Below are 26,541 nucleotides of genomic sequence, written 5' to 3' on the forward strand. Positions count from 1 at the left end.
GGGGCTCTATCTGTACATCCTGAGTATACTGTTCGCTATGTTCCTCCTCGTGATAATGGTCAGAGGTCATCTGATTTTATAAAATCTCCAACGCTATTTCATTACGACATTAAGACTAAGGATTTTAACGCGATATTACTTTGCTATTAGATAAAAAAAATCATCGTCAGAAAGGATACTAACACGTGGGTGTGACTGTAACAGATGTGGACATTTGTGTTTTATGTACTCATGCGCCCGTGTTTCCACTCGGTCGGTTACAGAAATCTGACCTTGGCCGCCATGGGGCCGCCTTTTGGTCTCACATGTCCTCTGAAACCATGGTGCCTGCTGTCACATTTCTCTCCCGCCACCCTAACCCGCATCTCCCTCCCCCTCATCACTGTGAGTTCCCCTTACCTGTGTCTCTGTCTAATGGGATCTCCTTGTTTCGGCTCAATAGCGGATGTTGTTCAGTCTCATGGTGGTGTCTTCATGGACAGTTCGTACCCCTCATCCCCCGTAACGGGCCCCCTCTCCCGGGGCCAGCGGAGGGCCAGTGAGGTCAGCATTGCCAGCCAGGTCTCAGGAATGGCAGACAGTTACACTGCCACCAACATAGCCAACAGTAAGTGTTCTCGATACCAACAAGCCTCTCTCTCTCTTCCCTCCACTCACACAAACACTGGTCCAGTCATTCTTCCTCTTTCTCTTTCTTTCTGTCTAACTTTTCTCTATATCTCTGTCTGGTTTCTTTTTCAGACTCTCCTCCTTCATCTTCTCTCTCTCTCCATCTCCCTCTGTCTCTCTCTCTTAAACCCCGTTACTCTGACTCTACACACACCCTGCACTCCAGCTGGAGCCGTCTAGTCAGGCAGATATTTATACCCCGCTCCTTTTTCTACTTCTGCTTAGCCAGATGTAACACCTGCATTGTAGCCAGGCTGTCACGCAGAGTGTTTTCTCCATCTCTTGTTAAAATTCAAAGTCCCAGTGTCAGCAAGCAGAGTCTTGAAGAACAGCAAGTTTAGCGCCACTTTTCACTGTCTGTCTTACTCTTATCCACTGTCTAAATGTAAATGCAATGAACGAGTGCTGCATTTATCTGATGTTGCGATGCATGTGGACACCTGCCTCCCTCAGCCATTCCTGCATTGTCCACTCCACAGTGCAATGTTTGCCAGGATGACCAGTATTCTGTTGTTGTGTTTTATGTGAGATTGTCCTTCAAAGCCCCCTCCCTCCCTCTCTATATCACTTTTGTTCCCAGAGCATTTATTTGTACCTCACATTATTGTACTGCACACTGCTGCTTTAGCTCCTCCAGTGCAACCCTGGAGATGCTCATCAACTAATTTTGACATCACAGCATCCGAGGGCTGTTCAGTAGCATCACCCTGCCATACTGCCTTAACCGTTACTGCATTAACGATTGTGTTTCAGCTTTAACATTCACAGCTCAGTTTGAGGCAGCTTACTGACAGCGGACGCATCCCAACGCGACTCTTCAAACTGTTTAAACTGTCATAAACTGTCCCATACCAACATGCACTCATTTTTCACGTGATTTCTGTCTCTGTGTTTTCTCCCCATAGCTAAATCATGTCAAATTGACCAATCCAAAAAGTTCAGCCTTTTGTCCCAACTCGCCCTATCATCACAAAACAAATTCTTCCTGAAAAGTCCTCCAAAGTCCCACATGAACGCAGAGGCTGGCCAGGCCCCAGGATCTCCTGATGCAGATCTAGTGGCAGACCTGGACAGTGAGGCAGAGACTAGTGAAGGTCTAAGTCCCATTGCTCAGTACGAGAACTGTCTGTCAGCAGGGCTGGACTGTGCTATATCTGATCTGGTCTCCCTGGACTCCCAGGCTGAAGTGGAGCAAGGTATTTTTCTAAGGGATGGGACTTCTGAAATCAGTATGAGGCTACAGTTCTTCTCTGTGTGCTGTTCTATCCTGTGGCAAAATCCAAAAGCTGAATGCTGCTCCTTTTCCTTCACTTGTATTCTTTTAAAATTGATGCATAAGGATTCCAGGCACTTCCATTGATGAGGAATAATGTATAAATCCAGACCGTGCTCCTTCTTTCCAAATCCATAATCTTGTTTCATGGCCATACTAACATAAATAACCATCTATACATTCCTGAGTCCAAAAAGGTTGGGATGCTGTGTAACACGTAAATAAGAGCAGAATGCAGTCATTTACAAATTGACTGTGTTTAAGAACATGGTTTTACTTCAAGTGTTCCTGAGCCCATGTAGTAATCTCCTTTATACAATGTGTTCACAAAGTGGTGAACCTCGCTCCATCCTTGTGAACACCTGTGGAATGTTCCAAACAGGTGTTTTTGGAGCGTTCCACATCTTTCCCAGTCTTTTGTTGCTCCTGTCCCAACTTGTTTGAAACGTGTTGCTGACATCAAATTCAGAATAAGCAGATATTACAAAACTCAATGAAGTTCACTTATTGAAGTTTTAATATATTGTCTTTGTCGCATTTTCAACTGAGTTTATGTCAAACACAGCATCCCAATTTGTTTGGAGCCAGGGTTGTATAATGTATCAGCTCTAACTATCTTTTTCTTCCTGCTGGATTTGAGTTTCAGCACTTGATTTTTCTCTTAATGACAATTCTAAACTCTTGACTTCCTTCTTTTAGCTGAAGAACTGCTGGGATCGGTGATGATTAAGACTGAAATCGTCTCTTTGCTTTAGCACAGGGGTGTTGCATCTTTGCGTGGCATCACATACCGCAGGCCGACTCTTCCAGTTTAAACTCATATATCTGCACCCTATTCACTCCGTTCCCATCGCAGTTGCAGCACGTTGGTGGGGCACAAAGCGGCTGGACTTTGCCCTATACTGCCCCGATGCTCTGACTGCTTTCCCCACTGTGGCTTTGCCGCACCTCTTCCACGCATCATACTGGGAGTCCACTGATGTCGTGTCTTTTCTCCTGAGACAGGTGAGTCAACATTGGAATACCTGCCACTCTTTATGGCTTGTTAATATGTGACCAGCGGGCTGTTAGTCGCCTTTCAGAGATACCGAGGATGAGTCATTGAAATGTCACCTGTAGGTCATGAGGCATGAAAACTCTAGCATCCTGGAGCTCGATGGCAAAGAAGTCTCTGAATTCACCCCCTCCAAACCTCGAGAGAAGTGGCTCCGCAAGAGGACTCACGTGAAGATCAGGGTAGGCGTCAGACCTAGAAAAGCTTTAAAAAGAAGTCAGTGTCAGGGGACTTTAGTGACTCACAAAAACCTGAATCCTTCCATGTCTTTTCTCATTCATCAAATCAGCATCAGTAGCTAATTTTTTGTAAAATAGCCTAAACAAACACTACATTTCAGCATCTATATTTCTTTCACTTCAATGACAGAATGTGACTGCCAACCACCGTGTCAATGACGCAGTGTTCACTGAAGGCTTGCAGCAGGTCGTGACGGGTCGCTTCATGTACGGCCCTCTGGACATGGTCACTTTGGCCGGGGAGAAGGTGATCTCTCTTTTGCCATCACAACAGCACACGGAGTCACTTAGGCCTGTGCCATTTGTGCTCAAAGATTTGTAATCCCGTGCAGGTTGACCTTCACATCATGACCCAGCCTCCATCAGGGGAATGGGTGTACTTCAACACAGAAGTGACCAACAGCAGTGGCCGCGTGTCCTTTGTCATCCCAGACGACAAACGTCTGGGCATCGGCGTCTACCCAGTTAAAATGGTCGTCAGGTGAGGTTACTTTGACCTTTTCCCCAGGCCATTTTTACAGCAGACATTTGACTTTTCACAGTCACAATAGGAACTGATAACGTTAACAATGGTCCTGTTCTGTTCAAGCCCCTAAGCACAAAAGCAGCTAATATCTTTTTTTTTTTTTTATCCCTCTAAAGTTTTGTTACAAAAATATATGGAGATTTAAATATGAACCATGCTGTTTTTGCTTACATGTTCTGTAAGTAAAGACATTCATAATGACATTCATGTCTGGCCATCTTTAAAGATCGATCGTGTCCCAGTGTTGGGGTTTTCCCATATTAGATTATTTTTCTTCAATCCTCTAATATATCTTATTTGGTCAATCTCATTATAATTGTGGGCCAATACCATATTCATGCATGAAAGTGGAGATGCACCAAACCCTCATACACCTTGTTAACGATTGAGTTTGTAAATTATTTTGAATCCATTATATCTGTAACAAATAAGGACAAAATAACATCTAAAATTATTAAGGGTATGTCCTGGCTTTAATTGCTTTAAATCTGAGTATATGGCTGCTCTGGATTTTTATGGTGTTCATAATTTGTCAAATACAAGTTGGTAATATTATACATATAATAATATTTGTATGCTTAAGTGTAATTTTTTTACCCCCTGTCTGGATTTAGAGGTGTTGTTGCTTGTGCTAACACACCGGTGGTGTTATGTTTTATGTACTGTGTGTTCTGTATGTATGTTGAACTGCAGTTAATAAGAAAAAGGTTCCAGACATTTTAAACTTTATTTACATGTGAAAAAAAGTCTATTCCAGGCTTGTCTTTATTTACTGAATATTTTTTTGGTACATTTTATCAGGAGGCCTGGTTTATATTTGGTTTTAGCTCACTTTGTAATTGTGTTCCAGTGTCCTCAGGAGGAATGTCTTTATCCATTTTCTTACTCTCTGTTGTTCTTTTCATTCCACAGAGGCGACCACACGTTTGCAGACAGCTACCTGACAGTTATCCCACGCGGCACAGAGTTTGTGGTATTCAGCATCGACGGGTCATTCGCTGCCAGCGTGTCAATCATGGGCAGTGATCCCAAAGTGCGGGCAGGGGCCGTGGACGTTGTCAGGTCCCGTTCTTCTCCTTTTTCCTTGGGTTTGAAACAAGAGTCTTTTCCAGACTGAAGCACATTAGCCTGTGGCGTTTTCATTTATGTCTTAGTGTTGTTCCCCTGTTTCCCCTCATTGCAGGCACTGGCAGGATTTAGGCTATTTGATCATCTATGTGACAGGACGACCTGACATGCAAAAGCAGCGGGTGGTGGCTTGGTTGTCTCAGCACAACTTCCCTCATGGCATTGTCTCCTTCTGTGACGGCCTTGTCCACGACCCCCTCAGACACAAGGCCAACTTCCTGAAGTCCCTGACAGAGGTCAGACTGGGAGGAAGGGAGGATTGAGGGGGGTCTGTTTGCAGTTTGAAGTATTATAGTTTGTCTGTGTAGTCTTGATCTTTGTTGAATGAGTGAGAAATATATTTTTGGAGGTGAAAACAAAAACATCAATGCTGACATGATGTTACTGTGAGTGAAATATTAACTCAGTTGTTAATACAGTGCTGCTGTTCGTTTGACTGATTCCAGGCTCACATGAAGATTTTCGCTGGCTACGGATCAACCAAAGACATCTCCGTCTACACCTCCATTGGTCTCCCTCCCTCCCAAATATACATCGTTGGTAGACCCTCCAAGAAGATGCAGCACCAGTGCCAGGTACAAAGTATAATTTTATGCATAAATTTGGGAATAATCAAACCCCAATGAAAATTATTTAACATTTGACACTGATCTGGTCTGGCTTTAGCTGAATGAGAAATGTTAGTTAACTGAACAAGAATGTAAAAAATCAGTTATTTTCTGTAGCTGACAGCATGTCTCTGCTCTGGTCCTCTCAACAGTTCATCACAGAGGGATATGCGGCTCATTTGTCCCAGCTGGAGTACAACCACCGTTCTCGACCAGCTAAGTCCAGCAGCGCGCGCATGGTGCTCCGTAAAGGCAGCTTCGGCTTGGGCGCAAACAGCGACTTCCTGAGGAAGAGGAACCACCTGCTGCGCACCATCTCCTCCCAACCAGCTCCCAGCTCCCCAACAGGCAGCATCCACAACAGACCAGAACGCACACAGAGCCAATCAGACGGCGAGCGGCTGGAGTGCGCTCACAGCCACATCCAGGGAGCAACACAGCGCAGCATGAGCATCACAGCCAGCTGCTGGGGTCGCAGCAGCAGCACCAAGCTGGAACCAGGCATTTTCAGTCCCAAGTGAGATTAACAAGACAATGTGGGAGGACCTTCGGGAGAGTGACTGAAAAATACAGTTCAGAGGGAGAAACTCATGACAAAGATTAATGCAAAGTGTGAAAAACAGTTGGCTTGCACCAGATGGGTAAATACCACAATGAAAACAACAGGTGCTACAAACCACTCTTTATAAAACTAATGCCAATCACACTCAGCGCCAATATTTATGGACTGCGGCTATGGCTATATTTATTATAAAACACACACAAACATCAACAGGCATTTCAGCATCTTCCTAGAACAGGGACATGCACACAAGTAGACATAGGAATCCAGACTGTTTCTACTGTTTAGTAAATATTTATCAGTCTTGAATACATGGTCTGTTTTTCCTCCGACAACAGGCTTTTAGATGAGAGATGGTTCCACATACAAGCGCCCTCATGCAACAACACACAGTGGTTACAGACAGCCTGTATCAGGTCCAAGTGCTGATACTACACTGTAACTGACTACTGTGGCCAATGCAAGCACAACAATTACTGTAGAGATCAACTTTGTGCATAATAGTTTTAAAGCTGTGTCCTCTTTATGTGATAATCGATACGTTCAGGTCTGGGTGCAGAGCAGGGAATCAGGCAAAACTAGATTGAATGTGTTTCTTCTCTCAGTATGACCAAACAAACAAACAGTCATTTAGCCAAAATTTTCCTTTTTCCATTTTTCTTGATCTTTGTTAGAATTTTTGTATAAACAGTAAAAAACAATGTTTGGGTGTCCTGTAAGCCAAAGTGAAATGATTTGTTCAAGAGCTACTTCTACTGCGTTGCATATACTTCCAGCATTTGCAAATAGCAATGACTAGATAATGTTTCACCAAACCATGCAGTCCAGTTTTGCTTGTTTTCTAGTCGTCCCTCAGACCAAAGAACCATCAAGATATCGCATGAAGCAAACGGTGAAATTTCCCTTTATTTGAGATTATTGTTTTAGGCATGTTTTGCCTTTGGATAGACACAGGGAAGAGGCAGACAGGAAACCAGGGGGGAGAGAGGAATATGACATGCAACAAAGGTCACTGGCTGGAATTGAACTGGTGACAGATGCGACCAGGCGGCAGGCGCTGTAACCATTTGGCTACCAAGGCGCTCCGAAACTACCCTTTAACTATGGTCGCAGCTGAAACTGTTCCTGGGATTTTATAGTGTTTCACCACGTGTCACCATAGTGTGCTGCTGTACCTTCCTGAATCAGTCATGTATGACTCAGCTATGGGAAAACTCCTGCTACTGTATGGTTAATGTGCCAAAGTAAACAATGTAGAATGATATGCTGTACATGAAGAGAGAAAGAGATTAAGGTCCCCTGTGTAAAAATGGAATAGATCGTGTAAGTATCTATTTGAATGCCTTATCAAGGCTTGTACATAATTGTTATATTACAGTGCAGATCTGGTATCTGGTCCACTGAAGACCAGTTTCAAGTGTCTTCTTTACTCTGGGGGTAAACACCACCTCATTCAGGATACGCTTTATTGATTGATGATGACAATTATTGTTATTTAAGATTATAGATATTTTAAAAATGTATTGATTTTGTGAACAAAATGTGTTTTAAAATTGCTTTCATTGTGTTTTTTTTTTTCTTCAAACTTCAGTTGCAGCAGCCAAAACTCAAAAAGGTCTTTGCCTGGCACAGTATTGTATTTTTATTCTTTTATCTTGCAGATCACCAGAATTGTATCAACAGAACTGCTATCTTGTGTCATATGTTGTATGTTTGTTATTATCTATTTTGGAAATTTGGGATATGGATTCTCTCTGGTTATCCCTAAGCTGTAAATGAGGCGTTGAATGTGCTCATAGATAATCCTCCTTAGGTTAAGGTCTCTTTTTCTCTGTTCTGCTGCGCCTTTAGAGGCAGAAAAATCTGCAAATTGTAAATTCTGTACAAAATTCTGCCAAAACTAGGAACACAGAGCTAAGACTTACTTTATGCTGTTCATCATTTAATTTCTGAATTGGGTAAAAATGTGTGATCTATTCATTCAATTGATGTTTATTTGTCCCTCTAATAGGCCATACAGAGCTGACTGCAATGGACCAATAGGGGCTCAAATGTAAGGGGAAGCGTGCAATATTACTCAACCACACCACAAGATCAAACAGACTGTGTTGAGTGAATGTCACAGTGCATTGACAATCAGTTCAACAGGCACATATTCTTCTTCTTTCGGCTGCTCCCCATTCGGAGTCGCCACAGCGGATCATCTGTTTCCATCTCGCTGGTGAACTGGGCTTCGCCCAACCCGGCATGGAAATCTCATTTTTTTAATGACCCGCATATTTGATTTGGCTTAGATTTGTTATGCCGGATGCCCTTTGCGACGCAACCCACCCCATTTATCTGGGCTTGGGACCAGCAATTAGGAATGCACTGGCTTGTGCATCCCCAGTGACTGGGGAGCATAAACAGGCTCATATTCTACAGATGTCAAATTGCAGAGGGAATCTGAATACAACTTAGCACTCAACAAATGCACGGGTATAGATGCAACATCTTTGGAGTCCATTAAAAGAGCAGAGATTTGGCACAAGGAAGTGCCCCTGATCATGGTATGAAATATTACAGTAGGTTTTCTCTTGTGGACAGACATGCTCAGTCTTAACTTTGTTTTTGTTGATGTTTCCATTCCAGCACATGAAGGTCTAGATGAAGTCACATTTAAACACTCAGTTGCCTGATTATTGAGTCCACCTATCCTGCAACAAATCCAACCTTGGTGATAAAGTTCACTTTTTGCTTTAACTGTCGGAGAGGTTCAACTTAATGGTCATTTTGGAGGCTGTAGTTTGTGATGCTGTTGAATTGTATTGTAATATACTGAGGTGTTTCTAATATTTTGTCCACCCCTTGTACATCAGTGCGGGTAGACTTAATTCTAGATCACTGAGTGTGCATCTATAGGAACATATAGCTTTATTATTCAGGACTGTTCTCTAGCTACTTGGTGAAGAATGGTGTAATTGCATACCGCACTACTGTCCCTCTGCATTTTGACCATTTCAGAGATTCGGCTCAAAGCCATATATGTGTATACAACTCTTATGAAAGCTGCTGATTAAAGAATGGCTGTTTGCACATCGGTAGTGATTAGAAGAAAGTCCAGGCAATGCTGAAAAACATGCACTTATCTAAAGTTGGCAACTACTCGATCATATTCCCTTCCTTGGAGATCTGAATTACTTGGATATTAAAATCCAGAGAATGTAAAGACGAAGCGGTGCTGTGATCTGTGAAGTTTGGATACCTCTGGGCAGACAGTTGCTTCGATTCTGCTACTGACACGCGCATTACCAGGGGCCTTACATTTCTCTCTCTGCCTTACATCAACCATTGTGTTGCGAGGCCTAGAATGAATGCTGCTCACTCCCAAATTGACTTCATGGAAAAGGATAGACTGTTTGTGTCGACTATAATAGGAAAAGGCCATATTTTATGTAAAACGGCTTTGGCTCATTTTCACTTTGAAAGAAATATACAAAGTAGAAATTTATTTGACATATTTCACCAACAGTAGGCAGTCCATCACTATCTCGAGCCATGTTCCCCCGGTTAATGCAATGCCACAACAACAGTTAGCATTCATAGGCTGTATATAACTATACACCACGTACCTTGGTAAATATTTTCATTGTACAGGGTGTGTATCTTGTAGGTTTTGGATAACCTCATTTTATCCATTCCCTTGTGTTTTTATGTACAGTGTATAAAGAACATATAAAGAACAACTAAGTAATTTTGGCCTTTTTTCACACTCAAAATGGTAACAGTGCCGTAAAGACGACTATGGTTCAGCAGGATGACCAGGATCGTTTCTTAACAGAAGACGGATTATTCAAACACAACAACTCATCGCAGTTCACACAAACTGTTTATTTTTCTGGCTTCGGTTCACACAAATGCAGATTTCTTCAAAGAACCAGAAAGAAACAAATGTGAGATGTAAAGGTGAGAAGACATCTATGAGTGGGTTCAGAGAATGTAGCCAAAATTAATAAAGGATCACAGAGTCCAGCAAGAAAGTGAACACTTAAATCAGCTTCTTAATGGCTTTAAATCAGTGATTTCAAACAATGATGTTTGAATGGTCAGACTGTTTGCAGTCATTAGGTACTGATCTTTACAATATACTCAATGATATGCTTTTAAAAAAATGGCTAAAATAAATGAGCATTAATCAGTGTAAACTATATTGGACATTCTCCTTGCGTAGAGTTTCAATGGCAGATCTCAGTTGACTCAAGTAGTTCACTAAGTCATCTGCTTCTCTTCATGTCTCCTTTGTGATCAGCATGGATTCAGTAAGGCAAATCAATGGAGATAGTAGCTTTTACCTGGATTAAACTCAGGTGTACATCAAGGGTAATTCTGTACCTTCACTACTGTACAGATAATCACAGGCAACTGTTTGAAACTCTGATATAAATTAGCTTATTGAGACAGATCACGACATCTTCTACCTGTTGATTCCCAGTTTCCTCTGGAAGGCATTCCCGTCTCCCTTGGTGGCTTGCTATGGGATGAATGGAAGTTCAGTTTTAGATCAGAGGGAACTGTTTATTTCACAAAACGATGACTGAAACTGTCTCTTCTACCTTGTTGATATCTTTGTGTTTTTCTCTGCTGACAATCTCCTCTATGATCTCTCCTTCTCCTCTCACCAATCTGGAAGAAAACACACAGACTTCTCTTAGAGGGCATGAAAACCTGAGCTGTGGAAATTATGCAAGAACAGTTCATCTGTAAATTTGCACAAAACGTTGCATGTGCATCCTCAGTAGCAAACCAGAATTTAGCATCGCATCAAAGTGCAACAAGAAAACACTGTACAGTAAACTGTTCCTTTACGCACCTGCTGTGGACTCAAAACTAGTAGAACATACTCTGTAGCTCTAGCTTACCTGGTGCGTCCTGTTTCTGGGTCCAGCACCCTGCGGATCACACTCTGCCTGGCCTCGTACTCCTCTTTGGTAAGAGGCCGCTTAGTGGAGAGTCGGGCCTTCTGCTCATCCGTCATCACTGCAGAGGAAAACAGTACGATGCACCAAATACTACTTGTATGCTTCAGGAACTCAATGTCTGACTAACAATGGCTCTATAGAAACAGACTGCGCAAAATAGGAAAAAAGTAACCTGACAATTTTCTTTCAATATTCATATTAGGTAATGTGATAAACACTGTGAGACATAAATTTGTCACATCCTTTATACCACAATATCTGCTCCTTTAATGTGTGTGGTTGTATTCGGATACTGTCGGCAGTCTTGGAAATGAATGTGCTGGACGGCATCATAATGTTGGATTTGTATATCATTTTTGGGCCTCAGTGTAATGGAGTACCTTAAATGGTCAGGTATTTCATTTCATCAGACCTTAATGTTTGGTTATTTTATTTACAAACTGTTTGTTGATTTCCCAGAAAAACTGCTCTATCATGACACACACTCAGTGGCCCTTTTATTAGGTACACCTGTACAAACTAATGCAGTTTCATACAAAAGCTCTGCTATAACATCTATTGTTCTTCTTCTTCGTCATTTACAGAGTTTTATAATGTAGTGATACTGTAAAATTAGAATAATATATCTGTGTCTTATTAAAACCGGGTTATGTCGTCTAATGTCCTACCTGGTCCGAGCTCCACTGCCCCCTCATCACTCTGCCACACCTCCAGGTAAGATGGAGGTTTCTCTGCTGGAGGACTGGACAACAACACCTCTGCCTTCTTCTTCTCCTTCTTCTTCAGCTTCTCCTTCTTCTTCTTCTCCTTCTTCTTTTGTTTCTTCAGCCTCGCCTTTTTCTTCTTCGTCTTCTTTTTCTTGGCTTTACTTTTCTTTCTCTTTGTCTTATCATCGCTCGACGAGGATGAAGATGATGAGGAAGAAGTGGTGGACGAAGAAGAAGAGCTTCTTCTGCGCTTCTTTTTATGTGTTTTCACATCTGAGGGAGAAGCAAAGAAGAAGTTCGACAGAGTTTATTGACACTGAGACTTTCGTTGCTGTCAAAACTTGCTAATTGTTTTTTTTTTAAGTCCCCACCTTGAGGCTTGTGTGATGCTTTCTTTCTCGGTCTGCTTCGACTCCTGCTGCTGGACGAAGAAGACGACGACGATGAAGAAGAAGAGGAGGAGGAGGACCGTCTCCGTTTCTTCTTCTTCTCGATTTTTTTCTCTTTGTCAGTTGATCTGCTGCGATCCATCACCGAGACAACAAAACGAAGATAAATCCAAAGAAAACCCGGTCGAAGATCATAAATACTAGTAAGTGCGTTACAGCAGACATGCAGGACTGGCTTAAGTCGTTTACGGAAGTGTGCTCGTCGTCAATTTTCCTCCGTCGGTGCCGGGGAATACATTATTAAAGGTTCCTAGTTCCTACTGAGGTTGACCCAACATGTGAACATGATTTGAATATGCATAGTGATGGGTAACAAAGCCCATTTACCAAAGTACTGTAGTCCAGTTTTGAGATACTGTTTTGACTTCAGTATTTTCATTTGACTGTATACTATATCCTACAACATTTCAGAGGCTTTTTACTCCCCTATGGTAATTTGATAACTTTAGTTACTAGTTGTTTTGCAGATTCAGAGTAATCATATAAAACATGATCAACGTAAAGGTAATGATGTATTGTTGTTATTAAAATCTTTAGAGATCACAAGTTACCAGGCAGTATATATAGTGAAAAAACAAACAAGCAAAAAGTCCCACCTTAAACAACAGCAAAAAGTGCCATGCATATTAATGCATTACTTCTAACTTTTATGATCCAATAATACACCATACATTATTATGAAATGCTGAATACTTTTTTGTACTTTAAGTAGCCTTTATTTTGATGATAAATATACACTTAATAAAAGCAGCAATACTACTGTGTATATTTACTCTGTTGAAGGTAACAGTCATATAGATGTAGAGGGAAAAAAATGTATGTAAGTATTATCAGAGAAGTATATTTAAGGTACGAAAAACAAGCATACTCATTTTGCAGAATCCATGAGTGTTATATCATTGGATTATTGTTCCAAATGCATTAACATTTTACTGTTGGAGCTGGTTGAGGTGGAGCTAATTGAGAATTCTTTATATCGTGTGTAGTTTAATGCAGTAATTGTCAGCCTGGAAGTTGGGAACCGACAAGTGCTTCCAAGATTAATCTGAGGAGTCATATGATGATGAAAGGAATAAAACAGAAAAGTATTTATTTTTATTGTAATTTTTGTGTTGTTTTTTTGTTTGTTTGTTTTCTGTTGTGAAATACTAAATACTCCATCTCTCCAGATCTATCAGTAATCATTAAAGTGATACAATGTGAGAACCACTCTTTGGTCAAACTGCTCACAACTCATTCAAACTGAGGCAATAACCTGTAACAAGAGAGTCGGTATGTGATCTGGAATATGATTTAAAACAGAGATGCTTGGTGGTTATGAGGTCCTTGTTATGCCAAATATAGAAATCTGGATTAGAGGGTGAAGACAGGAAAAAGTACATACATGCAATACATGTGATAAAAGGCAATTACTTATTATGATAGTGCCTGAGAAGTGAGTTATATTTGGAGTAAGTGCATTATGTGAATATGATAATGTAAAGAGAGTAAGTCCATAATCATGACCACTGCTCTTCACTGTGAATACACAGACAATCTATGAGCACAGAAAGGATCAACATGAGAACATATTTGTAATCTTTATTTCAAAGTTTTTACAAAGGCAATTGTGAATCTTTAAAGCTTGTATATTGATAAACATACTTGTTCCTGATGATGTTAGCCCTTATCACTCTTGGTACATAAGGCTAAACTAATGCAAAGAAACACAACAGACAGGCCTCAATTTCTCTGTTTAACAGCTTAGAGTTAAATACTGTGACCTGCCACCATTCATGTTTAAATATTGTGTCACTGTAGCAATAAATAAAACAATCTTTCAAGATTCCTTAAAACTCCCAAGAAATATACTGCAAATGATAAATACTGATAACCCTGTTACATAAAACAAAATCTGCATGAGTGAATGTAACAGTCTAAACATGGCTGGACTTAAAGTTAGGGAGGGTAAAAGATGTCAGCAGGACGAGAGCCTTAAAGCTATCATCTTTCAAGTCCGTGTGCAAGGGGAGCTTCTCAGGTAGCTCAGAGTAAAAAATGAGGGGGTGGTGTTAGGGAGGGGGGCTGGAATGTGTCACTTTTGCTGGGATTTTCTTCAGCCCATTACGACGCAGCCGCCATGCGGATCCTCTCTGGGGGATACAGCAGAACGTTCTTAGCTGCTTTGATAGTGTTCTTCATTAGCATCGCCACAGTCATGGGTCCCACACCTCCAGGCACAGGGGTGATGAAGCCCGCCTTCTGTCTCACAGCTGAATGCAGACAGAAAAGTATGACGTTACAGACACGTGAAACACCAAGAATGTCCCTGCAGAAATACCATTGTGTTTGCTGTCCGGCCTCACCTTCAAAATCCACATCTCCAACCAGTCTGTTCTTTCCAGTGATTGGGTCCTGCACTCTGTTTATTCCAACGTCAATCACCGCTGCTCCCTCTTTGATCATGTCCGCGGTGATGAGGTTTGGAATCCCTGATAGTTCAGTCAACAAACAAAGAACAGTCAGATAAACAGGGAAAACAAAGTTCAGTCTACTTTAAGCAAGCAGTTCAGTCACAGGAAAACAAGTTGTGACACAAACCTGCAGCAGCCACAATGATATCAGCGATTTTAGTGTGTTGGCGAAGTTGCTCCTTTGGAGTGTAACGGTGAGAAATGGTGACTGTGGCATCACCTGCAACAGAAATCACATTTACCACTTGTACCGTACACATTCAAACCTTCTTATCTTTAAGCACACGGACAAAACCACATGTACTATAACCAACCTCCAGGCCTCTCATGTCGGCCGTCTGTATGCAGTAACATGGCGATGGGCATGCCCACATTCTTAGAGCGGCCTGCAACCACGACATTTTTCCCGAGAGTAGGAATACCTGGAAGACGAGAATTTGGATATTTAGTTTAGATCGTTTGTTCCATTGGATATCACCCCTTAGAGGAGGTAAGTGGTCACTCCTGTTACCTGTGCGTTTAATAATTTCCCAGACTCCCCACGGAGTGGCAGGAAGCATGGTGGACTGATCCAGGCACATGCGGCCCACATTAACTACATGGAAGCCGTCTACATCCTTGGTAGGGGAAACTGCATTACAGATCGTGCGCTCATCAATGTGGTCTGCCAGAAAAGAAAAGTCAGAGTCACAACATGATCTCAAACGTTCTGTTCAAGAACACAGGTGAATTTGTAAGAGTTTATAAGTTAACTGCACACAGCAAGCCCTCTGTAGATGCATGGTTCTTTATACTTTTCGTTAGTGTTTTTATTCCACTGCTCCAGTTTCTCTGTACCTGGCAGAGGCAGCTGGACCAGCAGGCCATCCACACGATGGTCTGTGTTGAGTTTGTCGATCAGGTCCAGCAACTCCTCCTCGCTGATGTCTGAATGTTTGAGAATTGTCTCACTAGAGATTCCTGTGGGAGGTTGAAGTGAGAAAACAACTTAAAAACCAGGGCAAGCATTTGTTCTTTAGTTGTTACAGTATAATGTAGAACAAGTGTGTTTACACATGCACACGAGGATTGTGGGAGTTTTCGCTTACCGACATCAGCTGCAGCTCGTGTCTTATTCAGGACGTAGGAGTGACTGGCTGGGTTGTCTCCTACCAGAACCACGCTCAGATGGGGTCTCCTGTGGCCGGCTGAAACCCATTTCTCCACGTCGGCCCGGGCCTCCTCTCGAATCTGCCGTGCTAGTTTCTTTCCTGAGATGACCACCGCCTCCTGTCTGAGAGTTGACATGGAAAAACACTGGAGTCAGAGGACAAACAGTCGCTAACTTCCATTTTAACAAGCTGTGCTGTTATTCAGACCAAGGCCTAGGGCGATGTGTCATTCTCAGTCTAGGGCTGCAGCTAACTATTTTATCCACACAGAGCCCAAGTTCTGTTGAAAAATGTCCGGCATAATATAACACTAATATCTATAGCATAATATAACAAACCGCAGAAACATAACTGTACAAACAAATGAAAACTAAGACAATCATCACTTCTTTCAACTTGATTGTCTGAATAATCTTTGCAGCACTGATCTAAACTCGCTTCCTTGCTCTTGAACAGGACTTTTGACACCAGAAACCTGTAACCAATCTCAACCATTCAGCCTGACCAAGCACCAATTCCAGCCTCTAAAATTAGACACAGCACGTCTCCACCTGACAGAGCCATATGCTCTGGAAGCACTAGTACTGTAAGTCCAGTATTGTGTTACAGTACTTTAAGTCCCAAAGTTGGTGTACAATCATTAGCATTGCGCAAGAGAAGTCAAAATGAAAGCAGTTTTCTACCAGCGTTTTATCATCGTACAGTCAGAGGCACCTGAGGGCGGAAACTGAAAAAAACATTTCTCACTGTGTAATTATACAAACAGGGTTGATGTGGTCTGCTGCTTTGTCCCAGTTTCAAAAGCACCAAGATAGTTCTGCCTTATATAACAACAAACAGAAAGCTGTGGTTAATAACTGAAGAGTAATGAGCCATCAACAGTGATGTAACCACCCTTTTATTGTGCCCAAACTAATTAAACCTCACAGAAAAGTATCACATCTTTGGGGCAATCTGGGGTGAGACCATGGGGCCAGTGTACCAGGTCCCAGAGAAAATGTGTCGAGATTACAGGGCAGCGAACTTAATGCAAGTTTAAATGTGAAGCCGGCCTGCTGTCTGTTGAAATGCATGGACACATAGTCATGTTAAACAGCTCATGTTAAGTGAGAGCCACCTCAGAGGAAACTTCTCTTTTTCTTCTCTTGTTATTGTTGCATTTTTATTGTTGTTGCTTTTTTTTAATCCATTTTATTAATCTGTTGCTGTGTGTACTTAAATGTAAAACCTGAAGAGTTTATGTATAAACGTGTGGTAGTAAAGTTGTATCTTTGTTGTGATATATGGTAATAAGTTTTTCATTACTTGACAGGTTTTAAATGATGTACCTTGTGCCTCTGGAGCTGCAGATCATGTGCAGCCAACACGAGGTTTGGGATTTTAAGGCGTGTGTGCAACATTAGTTCATTAAATGTATCTCAGTCAGGCTACACTCAGCACGTTTTCAATAAATATCTGCACGGGGTGCTGCAAATTTGCAAGCTGCATGACGGCATGTCCTCTCAGAGGCCATATGCCATCCATTAGTTTTGCGATTTTCGTGCGTGTCTTCCAGGACAGAATGGCCTCAATGCATATGCATATCGTTTCCTTGTATGCAGACCTACACCTCGCTCTCCAGCTGAAACCTTGCTCTTCGAGCCGCAGGGTGCAAGCATTCAGAACGATTTCATCAGCCAGCCTGCCGCTGCAATGTTACCGGCATACCGCTAGGGGCGCAGCAACATGTGAGCGGCCGCGGACATTTAGTTCAATATAAGCAAACAAACCTCCACAATAGAAAGCAATATGTTATCCATGCACACACGAAATTACAGAAGACCGCAATGAAATGAAATGTGGAACCAGAAAGCCAAACCTATATTCTCATTTTAAGAAACCACGGCGCCGAACATGTCGTAAAAGTGGCAGTAAATTCAGCCAAATGAAATGAGATTTGAGGGCTGGTGGTCGCACTCACCTCGAGGCGGACGTGTGCAGTTTACAGACTTGATGCTGGGAGTGTTGGCACAGTTTGCGAAGAGTCCTGACCGCTGCCATTCTGACCGGCTGAGAGGAGAGGAGACACCACGGGAGATTACGAAACACACCACCGCCCGGGCTGACAGAGCGACGTCTGTGCGGGAGGAAGCGGGCCAGAGAGGCTTTAATGCCCTCCCATCCCTACGTCTGGGGCTGCGTCACTGTTATCTGCTGCCACACCTCTACTGTAAAGATAACCCTGTAATTTTCCTATGGAAGGCACTGCGCCCACAGCAACAGGGAGGCCTGAGTCTACCAAGCAAACATACATGTCTTATTGTAATTATAGAAGGTTTTTCCTTATATTCTGCATTGAGGTAATCTATGTTGTTGTTGGTTCTTCTTTCTTTCTTCTGCTGTTGATGTGTATATTTACTGTGCTTCTACTGATAATCAAGAAAGTACATCTATCTATCTATCTATCTATCTATCTATCTATCTATCTATCTATCTATCTATCTATCTATCTATCTATCTATCTATCTATCTATCTATCTATCTATCTATTTTCCACCATGGATGAATTAACCTGTTAGGGGGCCCCAAGGCAATAATTTGCTGTTGGGCCTCGAGCCCTCATTGTGTATGTACTGTACCCTACAGCTGAATGCACAGTGCAGACACCAGACTATACACAACCCCAGGCTCAATGTTTGTCAGGCCTACATTTAGGCTCAGATGCACTTACATCAAAACATTCTTGTTCTTTTAAGAAATACGTTTTAACAATTATTATTGTAAACAAAATTTGAGCATGATAAAAGTGCAGTTTCAATATTAAAATGTGTTGTGCCACTAAGCTAAATTCTAAAGTGTATTACTAAGTCATGAATTTTGTTCTGAGTTTATGTGGATAGTGGTAGTAACTACATACAGCCGGGAGGGGGCGACAGTCTGCCAGTCGGGCTTCTACCGAGAACCGATAGAGGAAGAGACACCGTGGGTGCAGTTCACGTTAGCCTACGTTGCCGTTAGCAAGATAGCCGACAAGTGGGTCCTAGTATCTAGTTGTAAAACAAAATTGTGTTTACTAAACCAGTGTTAGGAGTTGTAACCGAGGCTCTCCGACGACTGCTTCGCCAAGATGAGCTTCCTGTTGTAAGTAAAGTTAGCAGTCGCTTGCTAAGTTATAGCCGCAGCTTGCGGTTATCGTGAGCTATGCTTCTTCGAAGTTGCACCAAGGGAAGTAACTGGCGATAAAATAAAGCACCGTTATAGAAAACAAGTCCGTTAACTGTATTGTAATCATAATAAGTTTAGGTAAAACTTGACCCACATTTTCCTATTCAAGGTTGTGTGTGAGCTGTGTTTATTTATAGGTTCCCTGCACTCGCTCACTACAACTTTGTTAAAACTAGTTAAGTTCTAACTTGGCTAGCCCGATTAACGCTAGCTTACGGTTGGTTAGCCATCTTATTTAATATAATCACGTTTTAATTTATTTAGATAAGACTAGACATGTTAGTCATCATCCACACCTTTGCTTAACCTCGTAGCTAAACGTCGAGCAAAGTAATTAACTGTTCCGTTGTTTACAGTGACACTGATACTGTCACATTTCCTGTCTGGAGCACTAAGTAGGTAATTACCATAACTTTATTTACATGACACACATTGTGCAGTCACGCATCTGTCACACTAAAAACAAGGTTGGCTTGACAAATGTGGCAGCGATCGCACATCACGAGTATGGTTTCAGCATCAGGTTAATAGATGTTCACCATAATGCCTTCCTGCAGCTGCTGATTGCACAAGCCAGACAGGAAGAACCCTCACATGTGAAGGCCCAAGAGGAGCATCTACTCCCACAAGTCTTTTAAAAATGTCACTGTCCTGCTAGCATACAAAGAGTTGCTTAGTTCCACGTTTATTTATTTGCAGTGGCAGTCGCTCATCCAAGACCTTCAAGCCGAAGAAGAACATCCCAGAGGGCTCCCACCAGTATGAGCTGCTGAAACACGCAGAGGCGACGCTGGGCAGTGGAAACTTGAGGCAGGCTGTCATGCTGCCTGAGGGAGAGGATCTCAATGAGTGGATTGCTGTCAACAGTGAGTGGATGAATATGATACACCTGTTAATAGAAACCAACACTCATTGCACAAACAAGCATTTCAATTTTCAAAAAAATAAATGATCCTTGTACAGAGATGTAGCATGGCCAAACAAACACACAGAACCAAGTTTGTAAATTATTGGTCATAGAATTAAGATTGTTTATGTCTGTAGATGATGTAATGATAATTTCTAAAAATGCAGGTTACACGCTGTCTGCCTTTTATACCAGACCAAAGACCAGATAAAGTATATACTCTATATATACACACACACACACACAGTGTGCGCATGCTTATATATGTGTGTATATATGCTTATATATGTGTGTGTGTGTGTGTGTGTGTGTGTGTGTATATATATATATATATATATATATATATATAGGGAGAGAGAGAGAGAAAAAAAAAGTGAGAATAATTAGTTTAATATTGTTGCGAGCCTGAACATTCTTAGAGAACAGGAACTAAAATCAACCCTTTCTTTCAGCGGTGGATTTCTTCAACCAGATCAACATGCTGTACGGCACCATCACCGAGTTCTGCACTGAGACCAGCTGCTCTGTGATGTCTGCTGGACCAAGGTAAAAGCCAGCTGTGTCCTTTTCTATGCATGCAGTTGGTAGGTCAAAGTGATTGGCATTTTCTGTGATCTGCTCTGCTGCTGTACTGCCTGATTACAGGGGGCACAAATTAGTGTCTTGAGTTCTCTGTTTCGTATCTGGGTGGGATGAAGACATAGGAGAGCTTTCAAAATGTACATGGTAGATTCTCACTGTATATGTGGCTGAATGTAATCAAATACATTTACTCAAGTACTATAATTAAATACAATTTTAACATACTCAAGTATTTCCACTTACTTTTCATACTTTTTAGTGATGCTTCTGTAAGTGCCTCTGTAGTTGTAATGGAATATTTATAGTCTATGGTATTTCTACTTTTTCTTCAGTAAAGGATTTGAGTACTTCTTCCACCATTTATTTTAGCAAGACAGTGGCCCCAATCATACATATGCAATTTAAGATGTAACATATAGTCTTATCTAAAACCTGTCCTATTGCAGTGCAGTTAACAGCTCAAAAATGACCTGAATTTTCATTTTTAGGAAACAAGGAACTTCACATGAGTTTGCTGTGATGCAAGATGTGTCACACAAAGCCTTAAAGTGCTTTCAAGAACATTACAAAACATGACCAGCAGATTCTGTGATGACAGTTTTGAGGCTCTCCATCACAGAGATAAAGGGCTTCATAACACACCTACAGTAATATTATTTAATAAAACATTTGTTATGAAAGCCACATTACCACTCTGCTAAACGCAGTCTGATCATTACTTACAACAGAAGAGAATCAGGATTTAGCAATAATTAGAGTTTGCATGATACTGTGTTTATGGCCTATAAGAGAATCCTTATCTGTTTAGTGTTCTAGCCATGATAAAAATGTTTTACCTCGGGAACTTTAGCTGCAATGCATGCCTGGTTGAAACTTTATTTCTTATTAAACAAGAGTAATGAGTTTATGGAATTTATTCCAACTGAACCAAAATGTACAGTAACAACTGAATCAAGGCCTCGTGAACTCAGCGTAATTTAACAAGGTTTGAAAAACGTTCCTTTGTGACACCACATCGAAATGAAAATGTCTTTCATAATATAGTTTAGCAAATAAAACATTGTTTTGTCCAGAATTGGGAAGTGATGTGTCATGTGTCTTAAAGAACCCAACTATGCATTCAGATTTTGAATGGTTGAGTCAGTTCACGAAATTGAAATACGTCATCTGAATGTCACATGAGGGAAACAGGAATTAAAATTTGCATGTGGTCCCTGTAGAAGCTCTTTAGTTAGAATCTAGATTTGAAACTTCCTCTATCCTCTCTCCTGCCAAGACTGTCTGCGTTCTTTCTGTAATCAGGAGGAAGAGACCAGGGTTCACTTCCTGTTGACATAGCCGCCATCAAGAGAATTACTGTAGATGCTTTTGCGTTTCCCCCTCCTGCTCTTTTTTTAACTTGCATACTGCCAGATGATGTTTTCATGTCCTGACAGAAAGGCACAATGAGTGCATGCTATTTGTGGAGTCTTCATGTTCATGTCTTATGTGTTAGTCTGCGGTAATGAATGAATCAAGTCAATAATATGAAAGGTGGCAACTGATTTTGTTCTTTCTCTACAGATATGAGTATCACTGGGCTGATGGCACCAATATTAAGAAGCCTATCAAATGCTCCGCGCCCAAGTACATTGACTACCTGATGACCTGGGTGCAGGATCAACTGGATGATGAGACACTTTTTCCTTCCAAGATTGGTTAGTTTTGATCAATACCGAATTTTCCTTTTCTAGCAGTTTGGAAAATAAACTTTTAGTAGAAGTTTTCTGAGGTGATTTTCATAATGACCTTTCTATCAGTAGACAGACATGCACCTCTAGGACAGAAGAAAACAACACCAAATATGCTGTAGTCACATTGTTCTCCAGCAGACGAAGCAGCTGCATGCATCTTCATTAAATTGAATTTTGACATTGTCTTTCCACAGGCAAAGTTGATGTTCTATTTTCTTTGACCTTTACCTCCTTAGCTCTTACCGAGCAGTCAGTCTTCTGCATATTGAATTTGGAATAAAATGATGATAATGTGATGAGCTCATTTCAGATATTTGAAAGGGTTCACATCTGAACAGTGAAGCACTCATAGCCCTTTTACACATACATACATATTCCTCTAATTTTATTTGCAGCAGGAAAATGATTCTAAGCATACAGACAGGGCAACCAAGGGCAAATGTGGTGTAATGTAATTGACTGTCCAAGTCAGTCACCTGACTCCAGTCCAACTCCTCATGTGTCTCACATGCTGAAGAGCAGACTGAAGCAAAAAAGCCCCCTTAATACAAACAAGAAGTGAAGACAACTGCAGTCTATGGGTGGTAGATTTCAGACAGAGATTGACTGCAAATTATTTGTTACAGAATGAAGAAAGTTATGACTTTGAATCAAGTTTATGTGAACTTATTGAAATTCATTTGGTCCCTTAAAACTGGAGGACAGTGTATCAAAGGACTACAGTTCCTACACTGTCCATTTCATGTGACATAAATTAAACCTGCAAGTTTAAATCTCATTGTCACACAACAGAAATGTATCACTGTTATTTTGATTTGTAGCTCTGTGTGAGTCAACAGATCTTTCTGCCTCTGCCCAGACTCGTACTCAAATTTTGATTAGGCAACTAAACTAAAAGTACAGCGTCTTAACAAACTCTAGTCTCACTCTGGTGTACGCTGAAAGGATAAGTCGTGGTTGAAACACCACATGCTGTTCTCTTAACATCAGCATTTTCCACCATTCTCTGTCACACAGGAGTTCCCTTTCCGAAGAACTTCATGTCTGTGGCCAAAACCATCTTGAAGCGCCTGTTCAGGGTTTACGCTCACATCTACCACCAGCATTTTGACTCTGTGATGCAGCTGCAGGAGGAGGCCCACCTCAACACCTCCTTCAAGCACTTCATTTTCTTTGTTCAGGTGAGATTATCCTGGTACAATTTAGGGTTTAATCCCTGCTGTGTTTTTAAAGCCCCAGTCAGACTTGTCCTGTAATCTGTATACTGTATGCTTGAAAAGGAGTACTGAGTCATTTTTTCACACACATTGCTCTGGCTGTCTGCCTGCTGAGGAACAAGTAAAATTTCTGTTGCGTTTTATTTATGGCTCAAATGTGAATAAAAGCAGTCATGATGGTGAAAGCATCAACAAAATAATGACAACTTTATGTATGATGTGCATATAGTGTGTAAACTAATTCAACTAGGACTAGGAGTGAAGCTTAAATGCTGCTCCTTGATGACCTCATTGATCAGTTGCGAAACAGCAGACGTGACACTGAAGAGAGTCTGTTCTCTCTCTGTGCTAAGAAAAACAAAACAAAACAAAACGTCTTAAAGGGATGTGGCAGTAAAAAATCTTTCTTGTGTCATACTTTGTAGATAACACCCTGCGGTGCGTCTATGCCAGATGCCAATTATTATGCAAGCATTAAGGCTGTATCTGCAACAGTCCTGACATGTTTCAGCACAGTCAATATGGCTGTTTTACATAATGGACCTATGCACGAAAGCTCAAAAGCCAATGCTTGAACTAACAGTTGAACCCAGCAATTTTCTAGATTACAAGTCTGAAAGTGGCTGAAGAGAATTTAACATGTGTGTGGTGTGAAAAATGGTTCATTACACTGAGTGAAGCCTTACACTGGGCCTTTAAACATGTCAATGCTACTGCAACCTTAGTCCTATTTATATACAGGGCCACAACCCACCAACACACAAACCCAAATAAGCAATCTGACATTAAATGTTTTGTTCTTGTAGGAGTTCAACCTCATCGACAGGCGAGAGCTTGCTCCCCTGCAGGACTTGATTGAGAAGCTTGGATCCAAGGACAGATAGACCTTTCACCACACAGCTCCCTTTTTTAACAGTTTCTTTTTCTCCTTTGTCCTTCTTTGTGACCTCTGCTACCTCTATGACTTCTAGTCTCAACTCTTAAAATCTGTGCCTTTCTCCTTTCATTTCATGAATGTGTGTACTGTACTTTTCCTTTTTATTCCTTCTGTTGTCTTTTATGCTGTCTTTGAGCCTTTTTTCCCATTTTGCCACTCTAGATCATATAAAATAGGGTAGTGTAGGAAGAATATTTTTCACAGGACTGTGGTTAATGTCTCTGTAAGAGCAACCTACTGAATTTTGTATTGGACCAAGGACATTTCGAGGTTAAAGTGAAAACCAGCTTTTTTCCCTTCAGAAGTTGGTGAATAGTACTTTGTTGGTCTAAACGCTTGTTAGCTATTAATAGGCAGGTTTCTTTTTGTTAACTTTTAGCTTTTGTAATTACATTGACTGACCAAATATCCAAATCTTAGCTTTTTTAAAATGTCTGTCATTAGTGTACAGTGGAGAGTTTGTGGACGGTATTTTCACTCTCACATGAAGACAGACACAAAAAGGCACCAGTATGTAGAATACAGCTCTCACAAACTGGTTGTATCTGATATCCCACGTATGCTTCCTGTTGATATCCTCATGCTGACACAGTCACATGTGAAGATATGCAGTGGTGAACAATTATGACATGCCTTTGTTCTTGCCCCAACAAAAAACACCACCATCAACTGCATTATAGCTATTTAAATTTGGTTGTGCAATATTGTGTTTTGCACATTTTTTGGCTGTTTTCCTTATTAAAATAGTAAATTGCGAGTGCTTCCACTGATGCTTCTAATCTGCTCAATAGTTATTTTTCATAGCCACTTAAAGCTTTTATAATCATGATTCCATAAAGGAGTTGTATAGTAGAAATCATCCTGTTAACAGCAAAAAATAGTCTAATGTGAATTTTTAGTTTTACTGTCATTTTAGTTAATTTCTGTGGTGCAAATGAATTGTTGAGCCCTGCATATTTGATTTATTCAATGCTGGTACTTCCCCCCCCCCTTTTTTACCAAATATTAACCCCCCACTGGATCAGAAAATAGAGTAATAACTATTGCACCTGTGCATAATAAGTCTGAGTGACCTGAGATATACTGTGTAATTTTCCATGATGTCTTTGCAAGTCTTGGTGCATGTTTCATGGTCATTTCGTGCTTTACACTGGCGACAACAGCAGGGCTGTTTGTACTGCCATCCTTTTACAAACTAATGCAGCTACTATTCCTGATGAATGTTTCATTTTGCGAACTTTGAACAAGGGAATTGGTCCATAATCGTCGTCATGTTGGACCTAAATTCATATCAGACAATTATGTAACCATTTAAGAGCTGTTAGAGAACTTGATGCATCACCGTGAACCAACGTGAGTGGGTGCAGTAGAGTGTTCATTTTGTAATGTACCGCTTTTTAATGAAGTTGAAAACCTTTCAACAGTCTGAAAAAACATGTTTAATTCACTTTAACTGTGATTTATCCACTTTTTGGCCCACAAGTTGTCTGGAGGGAAAAACCAAACCAGCAACCATTAACTAAATCACCTGTAGGCATATCAATATATTTTGCAAGACAGAATTATTTTAAAGATTTTATTTGAATATATCGCTAGTTGTTTCTTTCAGTCTCATCACATATTTTTGAAATGTATTGCTTTTTCTCACAATTTTATTTTTAAACATTGGCATGGAGTTACATTTCATATTACATTGTAAAATAAATTGTTGACTTTACCTTTTCAATTAAGAAACAAGGGCTTTGAAATGAATTGAAAGTTTTATATATTTACAATAACTGTCCAATCATTGGGTGGTCATTTTGACTGGGCGGCGGTGTGAGGATGTATGTACTGCATCCGAAAATTTGCTGTAAATAAGATCAGTGTTTTATCTGAACAAAACTGTGCCTTACAAAAATGAAAATGTCAGACATGGCAGTATTGGTAGATCAAAAACTCAATAAACACTGAAAGGACAATACTGTGTTGTTGCTGTGTTGTTGTTGTTTTGGAGGATTTTTAAATATATACATTTTCTGAATTTGAATTTGTATTACACTTTGAATAAACATAGGTGCTGATGAATGCAAACCTTGGAAATTATTTACATGTGTTTAAAATGATGTGAGTGTAACATTGGCCAAAATGGACTCATTCTTACTTCCGGTGCAGACAGGAAGTTAAAAGACAATAAAAACAATT

General features: G+C 40.9%; 4 protein-coding genes across 8 annotated transcripts in view; 2 read left to right on the forward strand and 2 right to left on the reverse strand.

The window, feature by feature from the left end:
• LOC121606617 (membrane-associated phosphatidylinositol transfer protein 2-like) overlaps window positions 1-10,241 on the forward strand; it is a 45,324-nt gene extending 35,083 nt beyond the window's left edge. For 3 of the 5 annotated variants that reach the window (XM_041937048.1, XM_041937050.1, XM_041937049.1), the window contains 10 exons: window positions 443-607; window positions 1,575-1,865; window positions 2,799-2,947; window positions 3,062-3,178; window positions 3,366-3,482; window positions 3,568-3,716; window positions 4,674-4,823; window positions 4,945-5,125; window positions 5,336-5,464; window positions 5,650-10,241. In XM_041937048.1, coding sequence (XP_041792982.1) covers window positions 443-607; window positions 1,575-1,865; window positions 2,799-2,947; window positions 3,062-3,178; window positions 3,366-3,482; window positions 3,568-3,716; window positions 4,674-4,823; window positions 4,945-5,125; window positions 5,336-5,464; window positions 5,650-6,018 — 1,817 coding nt within the window. In that variant the 3' untranslated portion in view covers window positions 6,019-10,241. The remainder of the gene's footprint in view (window positions 1-442; window positions 608-1,574; window positions 1,866-2,798; window positions 2,948-3,061; window positions 3,179-3,365; window positions 3,483-3,567; window positions 3,717-4,673; window positions 4,824-4,944; window positions 5,126-5,335; window positions 5,465-5,649) is intronic. The other 2 variants (XM_041937051.1, XM_041937054.1) reach the window with 1 other exon arrangement.
• On the reverse strand, window positions 9,915-12,371 carry arl6ip4 (ADP-ribosylation factor-like 6 interacting protein 4). The gene is made up of 5 exons (XM_041937056.1): window positions 12,096-12,371; window positions 11,686-11,997; window positions 10,958-11,075; window positions 10,652-10,721; window positions 9,915-10,569 (listed from the first exon to the last, which is right to left on the reverse strand). The coding sequence occupies exons 1-5, from the start codon at window positions 12,253-12,255 to the stop codon at window positions 10,513-10,515; spliced, it is 717 nt and encodes a 238-aa protein (XP_041792990.1). The 5' UTR covers window positions 12,256-12,371; the 3' UTR covers window positions 9,915-10,512.
• Window positions 12,372-13,740: 1,369 nt separating this feature from the next.
• Window positions 13,741-17,890, reverse strand: mthfd2 (methylenetetrahydrofolate dehydrogenase (NADP+ dependent) 2, methenyltetrahydrofolate cyclohydrolase). Its single transcript, XM_041937419.1, has 8 exons — window positions 17,738-17,890; window positions 15,715-15,899; window positions 15,464-15,586; window positions 15,138-15,290; window positions 14,941-15,048; window positions 14,754-14,846; window positions 14,519-14,644; window positions 13,741-14,425 (listed from the first exon to the last, which is right to left on the reverse strand). The coding sequence occupies exons 1-8, from the start codon at window positions 17,815-17,817 to the stop codon at window positions 14,277-14,279; spliced, it is 1,017 nt and encodes a 338-aa protein (XP_041793353.1). The 5' UTR covers window positions 17,818-17,890; the 3' UTR covers window positions 13,741-14,276.
• An 827-nt stretch (window positions 17,891-18,717) lies between these two features.
• mob1a (MOB kinase activator 1A) lies at window positions 18,718-26,320 on the forward strand. Its single transcript, XM_041937404.1, has 6 exons — window positions 18,718-18,897; window positions 19,681-19,847; window positions 20,341-20,434; window positions 22,034-22,167; window positions 23,221-23,384; window positions 24,227-26,320. The coding sequence occupies exons 1-6, from the start codon at window positions 18,884-18,886 to the stop codon at window positions 24,302-24,304; spliced, it is 651 nt and encodes a 216-aa protein (XP_041793338.1). The 5' UTR covers window positions 18,718-18,883; the 3' UTR covers window positions 24,305-26,320.
• Window positions 26,321-26,541: the final 221 nt, after the last annotated feature.

This window comes from Chelmon rostratus, chromosome 5, assembly GCF_017976325.1.
Source record: "Chelmon rostratus isolate fCheRos1 chromosome 5, fCheRos1.pri, whole genome shotgun sequence".
Lineage (NCBI taxonomy): Eukaryota > Metazoa > Chordata > Actinopteri > Chaetodontiformes > Chaetodontidae > Chelmon > Chelmon rostratus.